This window comes from Hyaena hyaena, unplaced genomic scaffold, assembly GCF_003009895.1.
Source record: "Hyaena hyaena isolate Hyena2069 unplaced genomic scaffold, ASM300989v1 scaffold_367, whole genome shotgun sequence".
Classification (NCBI taxonomy): Eukaryota; Metazoa; Chordata; class Mammalia; order Carnivora; family Hyaenidae; genus Hyaena; species Hyaena hyaena.
The window spans coordinates 1,541,562-1,557,705 of record NW_024081002.1 but is presented as its reverse complement, the minus strand read 5'-3'; the positions used below and the strand labels follow the sequence as shown (position 1 = coordinate 1,557,705).

Below are 16,144 nucleotides of genomic sequence, written 5' to 3'. Positions count from 1 at the left end.
GTCCAGAATAATATTGACCACATGTGGCCCTTTCTGTGTGGGGAAGGTGGCTACTGGTGGGTGACTCAGCCCCAGGACGGCAGTGAGAGCTTGAGGTATTTATCCATCAAGAGTAGTGGACCTGACCCAAACCAGCCTCAATCCTTCGGTGGCTTTGGTCACACGTCTGGGAAGAGCTGGTCAAGGTCAGAGGTTCAGACTGTGATCTCAAAATGGAGCAATGAACTTTGGAAACTGTGGGCAATGCCCATGAGCTCAACTAACCTCACAAACATCACTGTTGTCGGCTGAGCCAGACGACAGAAGTCACCACAATGCCTTTGCCTGTTGACGTGGGTACTTGCCAGGATATGCCAGTTATCATGTGGGCTCCACGGATTCCAAGGGCCAGGGTGATTTGAGGACCGTTGGAAAGTTAGTGGAATAAATGGTATCTGTGAGTTGTCCTCTTTACTCTTTGGAACTAGACAGCCTGGGATGAAGCAGCATGTGGGAATACTAGAGCTGTGCCGTTAGGCTGGGGACTCAGCTCCCTGGGTCGTGACCCATGATGGAGAAACAAGAGGGGAAAGGGAGGCATTCTCTATGTATCATATGGACATAAGGACTCCCTGCAGCAAACCATTCAAAGGGCTTTCGGCTTAATACTTGCAAAACTCCAATTTGATTTCCTGCCCCTTGACTTTGAGCTTGGCCACGTGTCTTGCCTTGATGTTAGTGGACGTGATGTGGCTGAAGGTCTGGAAAGCACTCGTGCACCCGAGATTGCCTCCTGTCCTCTGTTGTCACCAGCACAAGAATGTGCCTGGGTAAGTCCATTGTCTCCAAAGGAGGTCAAGAGGCTCATGGCCAAGGGCTCAACCGCCCATCTGAGCTGAGCCTGGATCAGCTGACCGCCAGGCACATGAGTGATCAGCCTTCCCAGAGTGCCTGCTTGCCCCAGCTGGTCTCTGGACCCAGCTTCCTAGCATCACCAAGGAGAGAGGCCCACTGGGTGGCTTGTGTGTTGTAGTGAGGGTGCCTTGCTTTGGAGGAGATGGTAACAAGCAGAATGAAAAGTGTGGTTGTTGGCTGGCAGAGCACAGGCCCGACACACCCCAAAATGACATCACCAGTACCAGTAACTAAAACGGTTGTTGGGACTACAAAGATAAAACTCCATTTGTAGATCATCTACTATTTGCTAGAACAGTATGAGGCATTTTCAGTGTACTGCCTGATTTAATACTCAAGATACCCTCTCAAGAAAGACGCGGTTATCACCATTTCCCAGAGGAGGAAATAGGCTCAGAGAGGTTAAGCCACTGGCCGAAGGTCACAGAGCTAGGACACGGAGGAGAAGGGATTCTAACCCTGTCTGCTGGGTGGATTTTCATAGCCCTAAAACCCAGCAGCCACTGCCGTCACCCTCAGGTTTCTGTGCCCGGCCTCTCGGGCCACCACCTGCAGCTCAGCTCAGCGATCACACAGACCAGGTCCTGGAGATTTCTGCTCCCGCTGCCCAGCCGCCCTCATCAGTCTTCTGGATCAATTTGCTTATGTCCCCAGGCCCAGCTCCCCAGCCTGCCTCCCCAGCCCAGCCCTCCACCGAGGAACACACGCACTTTTAACCCGAACATGTCTTCAAGGCCCTATCCAAACGAAATGTAAAATAAATACAAAATAAATTTGAGACAGTTTAAGGCTAATGCCGAACACAGCAACACCCAGCACTCAATTCTTTCAAGCTGGGGTCATCCGAGAAGTCAGGCACCAAACACAGATGGATTGGATTTACCCAAATGTGCGTAATGTACGGTCACCTGTGAGGGGGTGGGGTCCTGGAGCAGGGCTGGCCGGTGGGTCTAGAAAGGAGGATTTGGCTACTCGCTCATTGAACTTGGGGCAAACAGCTGTTCTGTGCTGAGTGCTGCCCAGGGGAACAAGCCAAGCTCAGGTGGATTCGACTGTGTGCTCATTAGGCAGATACTGTCCTTCCCAGGGAGGGTAGTGGCATTAAGTTATGTCCAAAGTGTCAGGGAAGTGATGTATTCCCTCTGAAGGAGGGTCCAGCTCCGTGTCCCAGGTACAGCCAGAAAGAACTGGTCACATGGAGTAGTAACGCTCTGAGCCTGCTGTCAGAGCACCTTGGGAACGAGGGAGGAGCCACCTTCTCACACATGGGGAGCCAAGACCGGGTGGAAACGCATATTTGTGACATAGGTCAGACCCTCAGCCAAGACTACCTAAGTTTTCTTTGTCAACAAGTCAGTTGATAAACACAAGAGAATCCCATTAGGGTCCAAAGTTCCCAACATAAAGGAAAAACCTAGGTTAAAAAAAGGTCAGTCTCTATACTTTCATCCCACCGACGGACCTCCTCTGAGGAAGGAGCCACACTGAGGCTGTCTGTCCCTGAAGGATGGTCCCCACAGCAGCCCAGAGAACCCATGGGCCCAAGTAGAGTGGCCCAACCATGGGCGCTTCTTCAGAAATGCAGTTTCCCTGTAGGGCATTCCTGGCCATGGGCCTGTGATCTCCCTACCTGTCTGGGTTCTTCAGAGCCTTATCAAAGTCCACGTTCAAAGCCTTGCACCTCTGGGAAAGTCCCAGCAGGTCTCCAGAGAAAAGCTTTGTGGGAGAACGCCACCGGTTTGTTGAGCCAACTATCCGGCGTTCCAGCCGAGCTCTGTCCTGCTTTGGGAGGCAAAGGAAGGGAGAGAATCCGTTTTAAAACCTCACCCACGTGCCAGGTTTTCCAAATCGCGCGGCAGGAAGAAAATCAAGACACATGTGAAAACGCTGGTTATTTTTCAGACATGGCCAGGAGCCCTCCCCTCAAGGCAAATATCGTATTCAGGAGACAGAAGAGTTCAAGGCACAAAGTGATTCGGAATTTCGAATCTAGGACAGAAGATGCCAGAGGCCACAGCTCAGGGAGAAAGATGGGTTCTCTGCAGGTAGTTCTGAAGAACCTACAAGCAGGGACAGGATAATGTTTCGAGAAACTTCTTTATATGCGCATCCTCACACGGGATTCTGAGAGATGCCAAGCTGAGGGGATCCCAGGTAGGAAGTGTTTTTTATTGTGGCAAAATACGCAAAGCATAACATTCACCATTTTACAGCATGCACCTTAGTGGCATTTGGTACATTTAGGAAGCCATGCAGCCCTCGCAACTATCCAGTTGAGAACATTTTCGTCCCCCCAAAAGGAAATCTTATACCCATTAAGCCATCACGCCTACTTCCCCTCCCCCAGCTCCTGGCAACCGTTCATCTGCTTTCTGCTTCTGTGGATTTGCTATTCTGAATATTTACATAAATGGAATCATATACTATGCGGGCTTGGCTTCTTTCATGATGTTTTCAGTGTTCATTCTGTTGTAGAAGGTTTCAGACTTTCACTCCCTTCTACGGCTGAATAATATTCCATTGTATGCGGAGACTGCATTGTGTTTATCCATTCATCACTCGATGGACACTTGAGTTGTTTCCACCTTTTGGCGACTGTGAATGAGGCTGTTGTGAACATTTGTGCACAAATGTCTATCTGAACACCTGTTTTCAATTCTTTTGGGTATCTTCTCGGGAATGGACAGCTGGGCCTCTGGGCAGAGCCTTTTACTTAGACATTCTCTTGAGGTCCTAGGGCTTCAGCAGTTTCCTTTATTTTATTTTTAATGTTTATTTATGTTTGAGAGATAGAGAGACAGAGCGTGAACAGGGGAGGGGCAGAGAGAGAGGGAGGCACAGAATCGGAAGCAGGCTCAGGCTGTGAGCTGTCAGCACAGAACCTGATGCGGGGCTTGAACCCATGAACGGTGAGATCATGACCTGAACTGAAGTAGGACGCTCAACCGACTGAGCCACTCAAATGCCCCTTCAGCAGTTTCCTTAAAGGAGCAGAATATTCAGAACGTAAACCTCAGATGTGTTGGCTCAAAGAAACCTCCCCAGGGAAAGTGTACTATGTGGGCCCCGTAGGAATGGGTGCAGGTGTTCCTAGGCCATTGCCAGTCACCAGCAGGGTGGTGGGGAGCCCAGGGGCCATGGGGTGGAGAGTTTAAGGTCCAATCTTGTTAATGCCACTAAGGAGTTGTATGGCCTTAGGCAAGTCATTTCACCTTTGGGGTCTCTGGGTCTTCGTGTGATGATGGTGGTGGTGATGGTGACGGTGATGATGTTAACATGGAAAGATGAAGACTGAGAAGTACGTTTTAGTGCCTGGAAATGGTGGGGGACGGCAAGGTGTGGACCGGGACTTTAGATGCAGTCCTGTGTAGTGTGACACGGGACAAGTGGCCGTCCTAGGCAGTGGGGCTGCTCTGACAGCGGCCGGGGTCAGCCAGTAACGCGGGGGTCCTCGGTGGGGCGCGCCCCATCCCCTGCGGAAACGTGGCAGCACCACCGTGAGCAGGTGCTTCTGCTCCTCACCGCCTGCCCCCTTGTGAAACTCGTCTACTCACCAGATTCAGCATTTTCATGAGCGGTAGTGGCGATTACAATCAGGGGAGGGGGAAGAAACACCTGGAAGATAAAAGCGTTTACATTTTAAAAACTCTCCAGGGGCACCTGGGTGGCTCAGTCGGTTAAGAGTCTGACTTCGGCTCAGGTCATAATCTCATGGTTCATGGGTTCAAGCCCCACGCTGGGCTCTGTGCTGACAGCTCAGAGCCTGGAGCTGCTTCAGATTCTGTGCCTCCCCCTCTCTCTGCCCCTCCCCTGCTCATACTATCTCTATCTCTCTCTCAAAAACAAATAAGACATTAAAAAAAAAAAAAACCTCTCCAAAGGGTCTTTTCTAAACAGGAGATTAGCCTGAAGATTCTGTATTTTGCCACAAAAATTAATAATGAGTAAATTTGGAGGATGGGTTATTCATCAAATCAAGATAATCTCAGACTTTTTATTTATTTTTTTACACTTATTTATTTTTCAGAGAGAGAGAGAAAGAGGCAGAGCACAAGTGGGGCAGAGAGAGAGGGAGACACAGAATCGGAAGCAGGCTCCAGGCTCTGAGCTGTCAGCATAGAGCCCGAGACGGGGCTCGAGCCCACAAACTGGGAGATCATGACCTGAGTCAAAGTCGAACACAGAACTGACCGAGCCATCCGGGCGCCCCACAGAACCTTGGACTTTTTAAAGCCCATCAGGAGACTGACAAAGTTCTGTAGTGCTGGAATGTGGCTCCGATAAAGCCAAACAGGAGGGAACCCACAGTTCTTCACCCTTTACTAAGGGATAGGAGCCAAAGGCGGCTGGTCACAGAGTTTGCTACGTGGGATGGCCCCTCGGCTTCCAGGCCTCCTGCGTCCCAGCCCGGAGCCCCCAGAGCCCCTCCCTACCAAGTCCGGGCAGTGCCCGTCACTAGAGACACCCTCTTTCTCTAATGGGGATGGAAAGCAATGGCCACACTCACTGCGCCGAAGCCCGCTCGCCGCCACGGGTGTGTTTACAGAAGCCTGTGGAACAGGGGCCTTCTCCTCGCACTGGTCTCTGGATTACAGACTTGCTGCGGGCCGTTCACCTTCTGACTCTGAAGCCTGAGAGCGCTCATGACATCTGGGGCTCACCCTTTTCTTCTTAGCGGCCAAGGTGCTTTGGCGGGAGAACTTGCCCTTGGTTTCCAGGTAGTGGGGACCATGGCAACGTCAGGGAAGGTTCTGAGCACTTCCTGTTCCAGGCCTGGTTCAGCACAGCTGGGGGCCGTGGGGGAGGTGCTCACCCAGGGGCCACGGGAAGGGTGGCAACTCGCAGGCCACGCTCCTCAGGGGACCAGAGCCATCCTTGTTTCCACGTTTCCTACAGCAGCTGGGGGTAATGTGGAGGATCCTGTAAACGGGCCTCGGTGAGAGTCCGCCTCCAAGTCCTCAAACCTCACCTGTCAAAGGAGAAGATTGCGCTGGAAGCTTCTCAGATCCCTCCCAGATTCCGCATTCTGGGGTGATCTATTTTCTAGCTCAGGTGTCCAGAAATATTTTTACAAAAATAATTTAAATAAAAATTGGAGAGTTTGGGGGCACCTGGGTGGGCTCAGTCAGTTGAACGTCTGACTCCTTTCTGACTCAGGTCACGATCTCGCGGTGCGTGGGTTCCAGCCCCAAGTCAGGCTCCATGCTGACCGTATGGAGCCTGCTTGGGATTCTCTCTCCCTCTCTCTGCCCCTCCTCCCCTTGCACACGCACATATTCTCTCTCTCAAAACAAATTTTAAAAATTGGAGAGTTTTACATTATCAAAACTGTGATGATTTGTTGATGATTTTTTTAATGTTTTATTTATTTTTGAGAGAGGGAGAAAAAGGGGCAGAGAGAGAAGGGGACAGAGGATCTGAAGTGGGTTCCATGCTGACAGTAGGGAGCCCAATGCAGGGCTTGAACTCCTTCTCATGAATCGTGAGATCATGACCTGAGCCGAAGTTGGACGCTCAACCAACTGAGCCACCCAGGTGCCCCTCTTGGTAGATGATACTTATTTATTTTTTATTAAAATTTGTTTTAATGTTTATTTATTTTTGATACAGAGAGAGACAGAGCATGAGCAGGGGAGGGGCAGAGAGAGAGGGAGACACAGAATCTGAAACAGGCTCTGAGCTGTCAGCACAGAGCCCGATGCGGGGCTCGAACCCACAAACCATGAGATCACAACCTGAGCCGAAGTTGGACGCTTAACTGACTGAGCCACCCGGGCACCCCTATATGATACTTAATCAGCTCTTTCCAGGAAATAAGAAGTGCCTAAAAGTCAGGGACACGGTCAAGAGCTTTCATTCCAGGGGCCATGGCAGAATCCTGCAGCTCACTCTGACCTTGTCTGCAAAGCCCAGGCCCGAAGCTGGGAGGTTGGGTGATGGGGCGTCATCCATCACGCCCAAGAACCTTGGTCCCTCAAAGCCCTGGACCTCCACCCCAGGGCTCACAGAAATCCCGGCTCCAGTAAGAGCAGCTCAGAGCCAGTGTGGCTCCCAAGGGCCAAGATAGGTTTCCTCCAGGGTCTTTGTGTGCGGACCTTCATGAGTCATGCAAACTATAAAATGAAGCAGGAAAGCAACTGATCTGCCTACTTGTCACAGAGTTCTAGAAGCATATAAAACTCTCCCTTAATAGGAGGCACCTCTAAAGCTCCCTCCCTCCTCACCCTCAGGTCTGTGAGTCTACCTCCCTTGACACCCACATTCTACTCGGAAGAGTAGTCGGTTTCTGTGGCTTCTGTGGGGGGTGTTCTCTGGTGGCCAGCCCACCCTGCATCCCCAAGGACCCAACAACCAAACTCAGCCCGTAGGAAGTGATCAGAAGACATCTCTTGACTTGGTAAATGGATGTACCCGTCCCTACCTACTGTCCTGCTTTTGTGCATGGATGAGCACTGTGCGTGTGTGTGTGTGTGTGTGTACATAGGTGTTCATGTATGCATGCGTGTGTCTGTTTCTGTGTGGGTCACGATCTCATCTCAGCAGATAGCTGTGCACAAATGCACAGATTCCTCCTTTGCTGCTTCCTTCCCTCCACCCCAAACTTTTCTCAGCTCCTTGTCCCTGGAATGTAGGTCTCGTGTAAGGTTTCAGTTAAAGAGTTTGAAATACCTTGTCCTGGCCCATCTGGCCCATCATGGGCCAGTGCAGGAACACCCTCCAGGCACCTCTGCGGCATAGCTGGGAGCTGGCCCTTGGGCGATTTCTAGCGGCCACTCTAGGGAAGTGTCCCAGGGCGCCATACTCCCCAGGGTCCCTAGACAGCACGCTGGCTTTGGTTGTGTCTGTCACTCCCTACAGGGTCTGACCTCAGTGATCCAAGGCTTTCAGCTCACCCTCAAAGCCCTCTGAACATACAACCCCATAGAGCTGTGGCAAGCTGAGCTATTAGCCAAAGTCAAAGACAACTAATACAAATAAATGGAAATGGCTCCTAGCAAGTTTCCCTGAAGGGCTCTTGCTGCTGGTGCCCAGTGTGCTGGGGCATATGCCCCATGGGCCCAGCCAAGCCGGACATCCCAAGAGCAAAGGCCTTTGGTGGCTCAGACATCAAACCCCAAAGAGCACAGCTCTCAGCTAGAACCACCTTGTGCCAAAATCTTGCATGCCCGTTGCAGGGGGATTCCGGTGGGATAGCCATCTTCTCAAACACCCCAGGGATAAGTTTCTCCCTAGCTTCCCAGGGAGCCCATTTCAGCCCACTCCATCCAGTCACCCATGGTGGGGGGAAGTGGAGTACCCAGGAAAGAACATACAATTCCAACCCTGGTTCTGACACTAGCTGTGGTGACCCTGGACATGACCTTAACCCCCCTAAGTGGAAAGTATACCCAGAGGCTTGGGGTCCAGGCAGTTTGGAGTGTCTTGGCCTCAGAGCCTAAAGGCTGGCTCTAAGGAATCTCATTCTAGAAGATTCAGGACCGAGGACACTGTGTATGTGTGCAGTGGGAGGCTCCTGTGAGTGCCCAGATCAGGATTTCCTGGCTCTCCGGGGTGGGGGTGGGGGGGCTGTGCACCAGGGTCCAGGCTGCTGGGGGTGGGGTGCAGCCTGTGGGCCAGGCCTTGGCTGAGGCAGCGCAGGAGCCAGAAGACAGGCAGGGGCTTCCATCAAGAAGCAGAGGGTGGGTCCTGCCCTTGAACGGAGTCCTGTATGGCCGGAGTGGGGTGGTCCCAGTGCTGAGTGAGGGGCCCTGGACTAGGCAGGACCCTGGCCACTGACTTGCTGTGGGACCTCAGGGAAGCCTTCTCTCTGCTCTGGGCTCCAGCTTTCACATCGGCTCAGCAAAGCTGAGACAAAACAACCCCTCGGCTCCCTCCCTGCCCATCCTATTTTTCCCAGACTTCCGGGAGGGTGGGGGTGATGACAAACTGTGCTGGCCTGGAGCTTGCCCCATTCACACACTTAAATAGAGCGTCACGTTTGTGCTGGGGGTTGGGGATGAAAGGGGAGCCAAGTAGAAGATAAGGACCACCTGTGTGCTTTCAAATCCTCACACCACCTGGAATGTTCTTTACTTAGTAATCTTCTCTAAATTTATTTTATCGATGAAATAGCATATAGGTATGCCCATTTATTTCTAATACACATTAAATTAACTACATAACTATTTCAAAGAATTTTTCGTGATCTGCCCCCTAAAACCATCTTTTGTGTGCAAGCGCTTTGCTTTGGGAGGTTTACGTCTGCCCTTATGAAAATACGGTGTGATGGACAAATCAAGGGTCAAGCTTGGTGAGCTTCATGGGAGGGGCAACCAACTACATGAAACTTGGCTTTTTATTCTGATGCTTTGATATCTTGAGGTCCTGCTGACTGAGCCAGGAGGGACTGACCCTCTCAGGGTTAGTCAGTTTCTGGAGACAGTAAAGCACTTGTTTATGAGTGACATTTTCACCTGCAAACCAGCCAGCCCAGAGCCCATATCCCCATCACTCCCTTTACTGGGCTTTCGCACTCAGGGCCACTGTCCACCTACCGGAATCATCCCAGGGCCAGATACTAAACTTGTACAGAGAGAGCCCCAGTGGCCCAGAGCCTCCTGAATGATCCAGACGAGCCGATCGTAAGCCTATTTACCCCCCTCACCTGTTCCTTCCCTTGGGAACCACAGCAAACATTCTTGTCCACAACTTCCCTCTGTTCCCCTCCCTCCTGACCAACCCGGATACCTCGCTCCGTGGTCCGACGTGGCAGGGCCTGCCCTCTCCTCTTGAGAACTGAAGGTAAGAAACTATGTCTTCAGTGCCACTTGTCTTCCGATCTGATGGCTTCATGATGCTTGAACAATTATAAAACCTGCATTTGAAAACACTGACCCAGGCCTGAGGGTTCAGGGAGGGTTCCTTGGAGGATGTGACATCAATAATGGGCCTTCAGGGGGCACCTGGGTGGCTCAGTCAGCTAAGTGTCCAACTTCGGCTCAGGTCATGATCTCGCGGTTTGTGAGTTCGAGCCTCGCGTCAGGTTCTGTGCTGACAGCTTGGAGCCTGGAGTCGGCTTTGGTTTCTGTCTGTCTCCCTCTCTCTGCCCCTCCCCTGCTCATGCTCTGTCTCTCTCAAAAATGAACAAACATTAAAAAAAATAATAATGAGCCTTAAGGGAGTGGGTATTGGCCAGGAGACCAGCTGATGGGCGGGGGTGGGTGTCCCCGGCAGAGGGGTCAGGAGCCTCGGAAGGAATGACATACAGTCTGATTGCACTGTAGGGTGGGAAGGGGGGCGGGGCTTTGTCTAGTCCCACCCCTTTGATCTCCAAGGTGTGTTTCCCAGCTCCAAATAAACCCAAAAGACAGATTTGTGAATTGTCTGTATTCTGCCCTTGCTGTTCCAGCCTAGGTACCTGAGAAGCCCAGGCAGGTGCCACCTGCCTGGGGGGGTGTCATGGGTCCACCGACTGTAGACGGGACCATGTGAAGACCAGGTGGAGCAGAGCCAGCCTAGCGCTGCACACCGGGGAGGTGGGGGGGGAGCCTTGCAGCCATTCCCACCTACTGAACAAAGAGTGGGGATTTCATAGTCCATAAAAACAGTAGCAGAGCCAGCCCAGACCCAAGGCAGGGCCACCAATTGGTCTAATTACAGGATGGATGTGAGCACCACTATCAGCCAGAAGGCACAACCCCTTCCCGGTGCCTTCTCTCCACACTACTTTCCTTTTTATTTTAATAAAATTGTCCTTAATGTTTATTCACTTGTGTGTGTGTGTATGTGTGTGTGTGTGTGTGTGTGTGAGAGAGAGAGAGAGAGAGAGAGAGAATGAGGGGTGGAGGGGCAGAGAGAGGGAGACACCAAATCTGAAGCAGGCTCCAAGCTCTGAGCTGTCAGCACAGAGCCTCACGTGGGACTCGAACCCACATACTGCCAGATCATGACCTGAGCCAAAGTTGGACACTTAACTGACTGAGCCACCCAGGCGCCCCTCTACATACCACTTTCTGACGGACGTCTTATAAAGGAAGCTGTCAGCCTGAGGAATGCAAAGGAACTTGCAGTCATTGGAGGGCTGAGACCCAGTCCTGGCTGGCCCTTCTCCTGGCTGAGCTGCTCAGTCAAATCCCCAGGTTTCTAACCCCTCTGAGCCTCTGTTTCCTCCTTGTAAAAGGGAAATAAAAAATAGCTCCCATTCACCCGATTCTTTCAGGGCGAGGGAGTGCAAGCCCCGAGGGAACCCTGTGGGACCCAGATGTTTCCTCCTGCCAGCCCTTCCCTGCCTGGGCACACACCTCCACCCTGCCTTCATCGGAACACCCACCCCGCTTCGTTCAATGTTTTGAGTGGAACGTCCTGGAAAGTAGAGAGGCTTTGCTAAAAAATGTGAGCATCCTATCAACGCCGACAAGTCAGGGAAAGAAGCAGTTAGAGAACCTGAGCTCCCCCTCGGGCCTGTCACCTTTCACCTGCTCCACGCCAATGCTGATCACCTCTCTCCCTGCCTCCCTGCCTGGAATGGGGGCAGGGTGCTCTGGGCCCCTCAGATCTCACACGTAAGGGGCGGGGCCCCAAACTTGAAAGAAGAAGAACCTCCCCCCACTCTGAAGGCACCCCCATGTCAGTCATCAGTGACCAACTGTCGCCTATTTCCCTCCCCCTTCCCCCTCTCTGTCTTCATGGTTAATCTTAGTACCCCAGGCACATCACCTTTACCTTGAAAGCCCTAAGGAAATGCTGACCCAGAAACAAAAAGAAAATGATGTTCAAAGCTCAGGATTTCAACTGACGTGGCAAACCGAAATTCTACAAGGTGCTGAACATCTCAAAGGTTATAATGTTGGTTGCTGGCGGAGCTGTGGATGGCCAGTCAGGTGCCGGCTTCTCGTGGTCTCGCTGCTCACTCAGCACGGCAAAATAATTTAAGTAGCCTTAGCAGCCGTCACGTGGGCGAAGCTTTGCTAGCATGTGTGCATTATATAAAGTGGGCACAGGACCCAAAGCAGCTGATCTCAACCCATAGGGTTCCCGAGGCCAGCACTCTGCACGGTGGCCCCGTGGGTAGGTCCAGTGAGGCAGCCTAGCACGCAGGTGAGCCTGAGGCCACGGCAGGGCCAGGGCTTCCCAAGCGGGGCCAGGCTGACAGGAGACAGAGTAGCCTAGTAGTAGCTGTATGCCTCAAAGGGTATATACTGAATATGTGTGTGTGTTGGGGGTGTGTGTTGTGGGGCGTATAAAAATTTTTTTTAAGATTTATTTTTAAGAGAGAGAGAGACAGAGAGTGAGGGGGGAGGGTCAGAGAGAGGGAGACCTAGAATCTGAAGCAGGCTCCAGGTTCCGAGCTGTCAGCACAGAGCCTGACATGGGGCTCAAACTCAAGAACCAGGAGATCATGACCTGAGCTGAAGTCGGACGCTTACCCGGCTGAGCCACCCAGGTGCCTCATGGGGGGTATATTTTACTACAACCTCAGTGGAAGCCTATTAGGCAATGGGTTTGCCAAACTTTAAAAATGTGTACGATCTCCAAGACGGAGAAAAACAGCTGGTGATATCTGGGAGCTGGCCTGGTCCTCTGGCACCTTGCTGTGCTCCTGTTGAACACAAACAATCTTGCAGAAAATCAGTGTCAGACTAGCCATCCTGTGACGGGTCACGAGAACACAAGAACCACCCAGAATCTGTCTGAATAGACGTGAACATTCCTCAAACCACAAAAAGCACCAAATATCCTTCCATCCTGGCTAGGACATACGAGCAACTAAGGCAAAGCTTACCAATTACAACTTGGCCTTAGTCTGGCTAAGAGTTGAGATACCCAGCCTGAGAACTGTCTTTGCCCTGAGAGCATCCAATATGGAGCAAAGCCGGGCTTCCTGGGGTCTTCCCCAGAAGCAGCAGACCCAAGTCCAAATCCTATACTAACTGCCTCCCAAGACTCCCTTACTATGGGGCCCTACAGCTCCCCCTGGTGGCTGTCCTCTCTCACTGCAACGAGCCGTAAAGCCAGCGTGGCCTTTGGCGGAGTAGTGAAAACTTTCACCCAGGTTATCCACTTTAAAAATTCAGCCTAAAAAAAAAAATTCAGCCTAAGGAAAAGTCCTGTTCACAAATGTATATGCATAAGGAAACTCAATGCAATGTGTGTGCGTAATGACAGCAAAACCATGGACACGATATAAATGTCCATCAGTGGGCAGCAGCTGGTTACATACATTTTGGCATCATGAAAGACACAGTCATTCAAAATGATGACAAAAAGCTGTATTTATTGATATAAAAGTTTGCATAACATGATGGTTACATTGTAGTATCACATGACAAAAAAAGTTTACAAAACGGTACGCAGGGGTGCTGCAGAACTCCAAACAATCCCGCTTTTATAAAGATAAATTAATAAATATTTCATACACTGAGAAAAAAAGCATAGAAAAATAAATACAAAAACATTAACAGTTATCATTTCTTGGTTTAGGGACCATGTTTTTTTTTTCCTTACCTGCATTTCTAGACTTTTTTAGTAATGGAAATGTTTTGCTTCAATACTAAGAAAAATAGAAACTTTCAAGAGCAAGGGGCTGGGCTGTTCTGAGAACACAGCCGAGATCAGAATCTGGGGTGAGGGTGGAGGAGGGGTTTGGTCTGGACAGGTGAGCATGGGGGCCCCGGGGGGCACGGCTGAGCCGTGAGGAGGGAGGCTGGGGGAGACGGGAGCCAGCAGAGGTGGCTGGGCTGTGGGAAGAGGCAGACCGCTGCCCTGCTGTAGGGTCCTTCCCATCAGGTGGGGTTGAGGTGGGGCTAGAGGCTGGGAGTCTCTTCCAGAGAGGCGGGCTGTGTCTTTCTTTCCTCGTGCTGCCTGGGGTGTCTGTCCTGTGCGGGGTTGAGTGGTCCTATGTGAGGGGAACGGCCCGAGGCCACTGTGTCTGAGCAGGATGAGGGGCACTTGAGCTGAGGGTCACCAGGGCCTCGGGGCCGCTTTCCAAGCTCACTCTGCACACTGCACATCCCACATCTCACTCGGGCCCCCACAACCTGCCTGCGTGGCCTAACACCACAGCTGTGAGGGTGCCCTTGTTCGGAAACAGGGTCTTTGCAGATATAACTGGAATCTTGAGAGATCATCTTGGATTGGGGGTAGGGGGCAGAATCCAATGAGTGGTGTCTTTACAAGAGAGAGGAGACGGAGCTGAGACACAGAGGAGAAAGCTCATGAAGAAAGAGGCGGAGACTGAGTGACACAGCCACCAGCCAAGGGACACCAGGGATTGCCGGCCACTATCCAGAAGCTTCGAGAGACAAGGGACAGGCTGCCTCAGAGCCCCGGAGGGAAAAAACCCCACCGACACTCAGACTTGGGACTTCTGGCCTCCAGAATGGTGAGAGAACACATTTCTATTGTTTTAAGCTGCTACATAATGTGACGTTGCGGCAATTTTAGGAAACTAAGATACCTCCACGCCCTCTCACCGCGCACTTTCAAGCTGGGGTCCCCAAGAAAGTCAGGAGCAGCTAAGGAAGCTAAGGCGGGCACATCCCTATTTCACCTCCAAAGTGGCCTCACTACCTGTGTTCAGCGGGTAACCGCTCGCCAGGGCTGGTCCTTTAGAGGCAGCTGGGTGGCTTTTCAGGGTCGACGGTCACATGCTAAGAGAATGCACAGGAAGAGGGACAGTCTACTACTTCCTTGAGCCAGTAAAGGAAAACAGACTTTCCCGCCCAAACTCAGAGAGCGTGTGTAAAAACAAAAGCCAAGCTAATTCAATACACACACAGAAGCATTTAAAAACTAGCAAGTCGATACCTCTCCTTAGCTTCCATCCTACAAACAGCCACGATAATGAAGGAAATGTTATTTAAATCTATGGACAAAGAAGTGAGCCAGACAGAGACGGGGGAAGGGCCAGATCTGATATGATTTTAACAAAGGCGAGAAAAGACTCAACCCTTCCCAGAAAAGAACTCATAGCCACGCTTATTGCCAAGATCCAAGGAAAAAAATTTATTTACAATAGAGAATTTTATTTGAAACATGCATTTTTTTTTAAAACAAATCAGCAAATGCAGATCAAGTTTACACTCCTTAAGGCAAGAGTCCCTGTGAAAGCTATACAAGTTCATATTAAATCCAAAAGCCGCTCACCCTGGGAACTCATGTACAAAGGGCAAGGCCAAGGTCAGCGATTTGTCTTTTATTAGCGAATCGGACAATCTCCCTGATACAGGAACTCTGAGGTCAACTTGCTATGAATTTATACTAAGAAAATGCAAACCAATAGCAAGAAATTCTGATAGCCTCCTTAGAACTGCATACAATCAAATCAACATTATTTAGAAAGGAAATACAGTAGTGCATACGAAAAAGTGAAGACAGAACCTGCCCACGGTACGGAAGGACAGCAGTGTGCCGACGGTCATATTGCACGCAATGGTCAAGTCCAAACATTTGGTTCAAAGTTAGCTCTTCCCCATTTTGGCAATCAGTTCATCACAAATCTTGGTGAGTTCTTCTATCTCTTTATTCTGAAAGCGAAGACACACACACACACACACACACACACACACACAAAAAGAAAGAAAAAAGAAAAGGTTGCTGAAATCTCCTGGCTGTTTGAAATCACACCCATCAGAATGGTCTTTGGGCTTTCTTGGTGCCCCCTGCAATTCTCTAAAGCGGTAAGAGAAACGAGTCTAAGTACACATCTAAGCTTTAGCTGTGACCTTGAGCAAGTTACACAACCTTTCTGAGCCCTGGCGTCCCTATCTCTAAAATGTGGATGGTAACATTTCTCTGAGAAAGGCAGGAAGTCAGAATGCAAAGCTCCCTAGCATAGTGGGCAGCACGCAGCAGAGCCTTAACTAAATATCGGTTCTCTTTCTTTTATTGGCTTCTGAAGGACTACAGACATGAAAAGATGGTCCAGGGTGAGCTCTCTGGTGGCTTTTTTGAGAAACATCACCAGGAAGGGTAAAGCAATTCTACTTGGATAGGGTCGCTAGCATTTAGAGGAGGCGAAACGAGGGGGTGCTGTGGATACGAGGGGTTGGGGACAGAGGCAGGGGCAGATGCGAGATGGCTTCGGATGGTCTTCCCGCCACCCACGCCCGGCCTGTGCGCTGAAGTGGGGGAAGCCAACCGCACACTCATCTCGCACCCGCGATCTGACAGCACCGTCCGTGCTCTGTGCACCGGGATCCAACGGGACGAGTCCATTCAAAGGTAGGTGTGGCTTTGCTCTGATGCTGACCTGCTTCAGCAGCTAATCTCG

At 51.0% G+C, this 16,144-nt stretch overlaps 2 protein-coding genes across 11 annotated transcripts in view; both read right to left on the bottom strand.

The window, feature by feature from the left end:
• BTBD16 (BTB domain containing 16) overlaps positions 1-5,604 on the bottom strand; it is a 45,307-nt gene extending 39,703 nt beyond the window's left edge. For 2 of the 3 annotated variants that reach the window (XM_039250477.1, XM_039250479.1), the window contains exons 1-3: positions 5,402-5,604; positions 4,449-4,509; positions 2,525-2,676 (exon numbers count right to left, since the gene is read on the bottom strand). In XM_039250477.1, the coding sequence (XP_039106408.1) occupies positions 2,525-2,676; positions 4,449-4,466 (170 nt within the window). In that variant the 5' untranslated portion in view covers positions 4,467-4,509; positions 5,402-5,604. The remainder of the gene's footprint in view (positions 1-2,524; positions 2,677-4,448; positions 4,510-5,401) is intronic. The other variant, XM_039250478.1, reaches the window with a different exon arrangement.
• A 9,272-nt stretch (positions 5,605-14,876) lies between these two features.
• TACC2 (transforming acidic coiled-coil containing protein 2) overlaps positions 14,877-16,144 on the bottom strand; it is a 202,951-nt gene continuing 201,683 nt past the window's right edge. For all 8 annotated transcript variants that reach the window (XM_039250488.1, XM_039250483.1, XM_039250481.1 and 5 more), the window contains one exon: positions 14,877-15,398. In XM_039250488.1, coding sequence (XP_039106419.1) covers positions 15,333-15,398 — 66 coding nt within the window. In that variant the 3' untranslated portion in view covers positions 14,877-15,332. The remainder of the gene's footprint in view (positions 15,399-16,144) is intronic.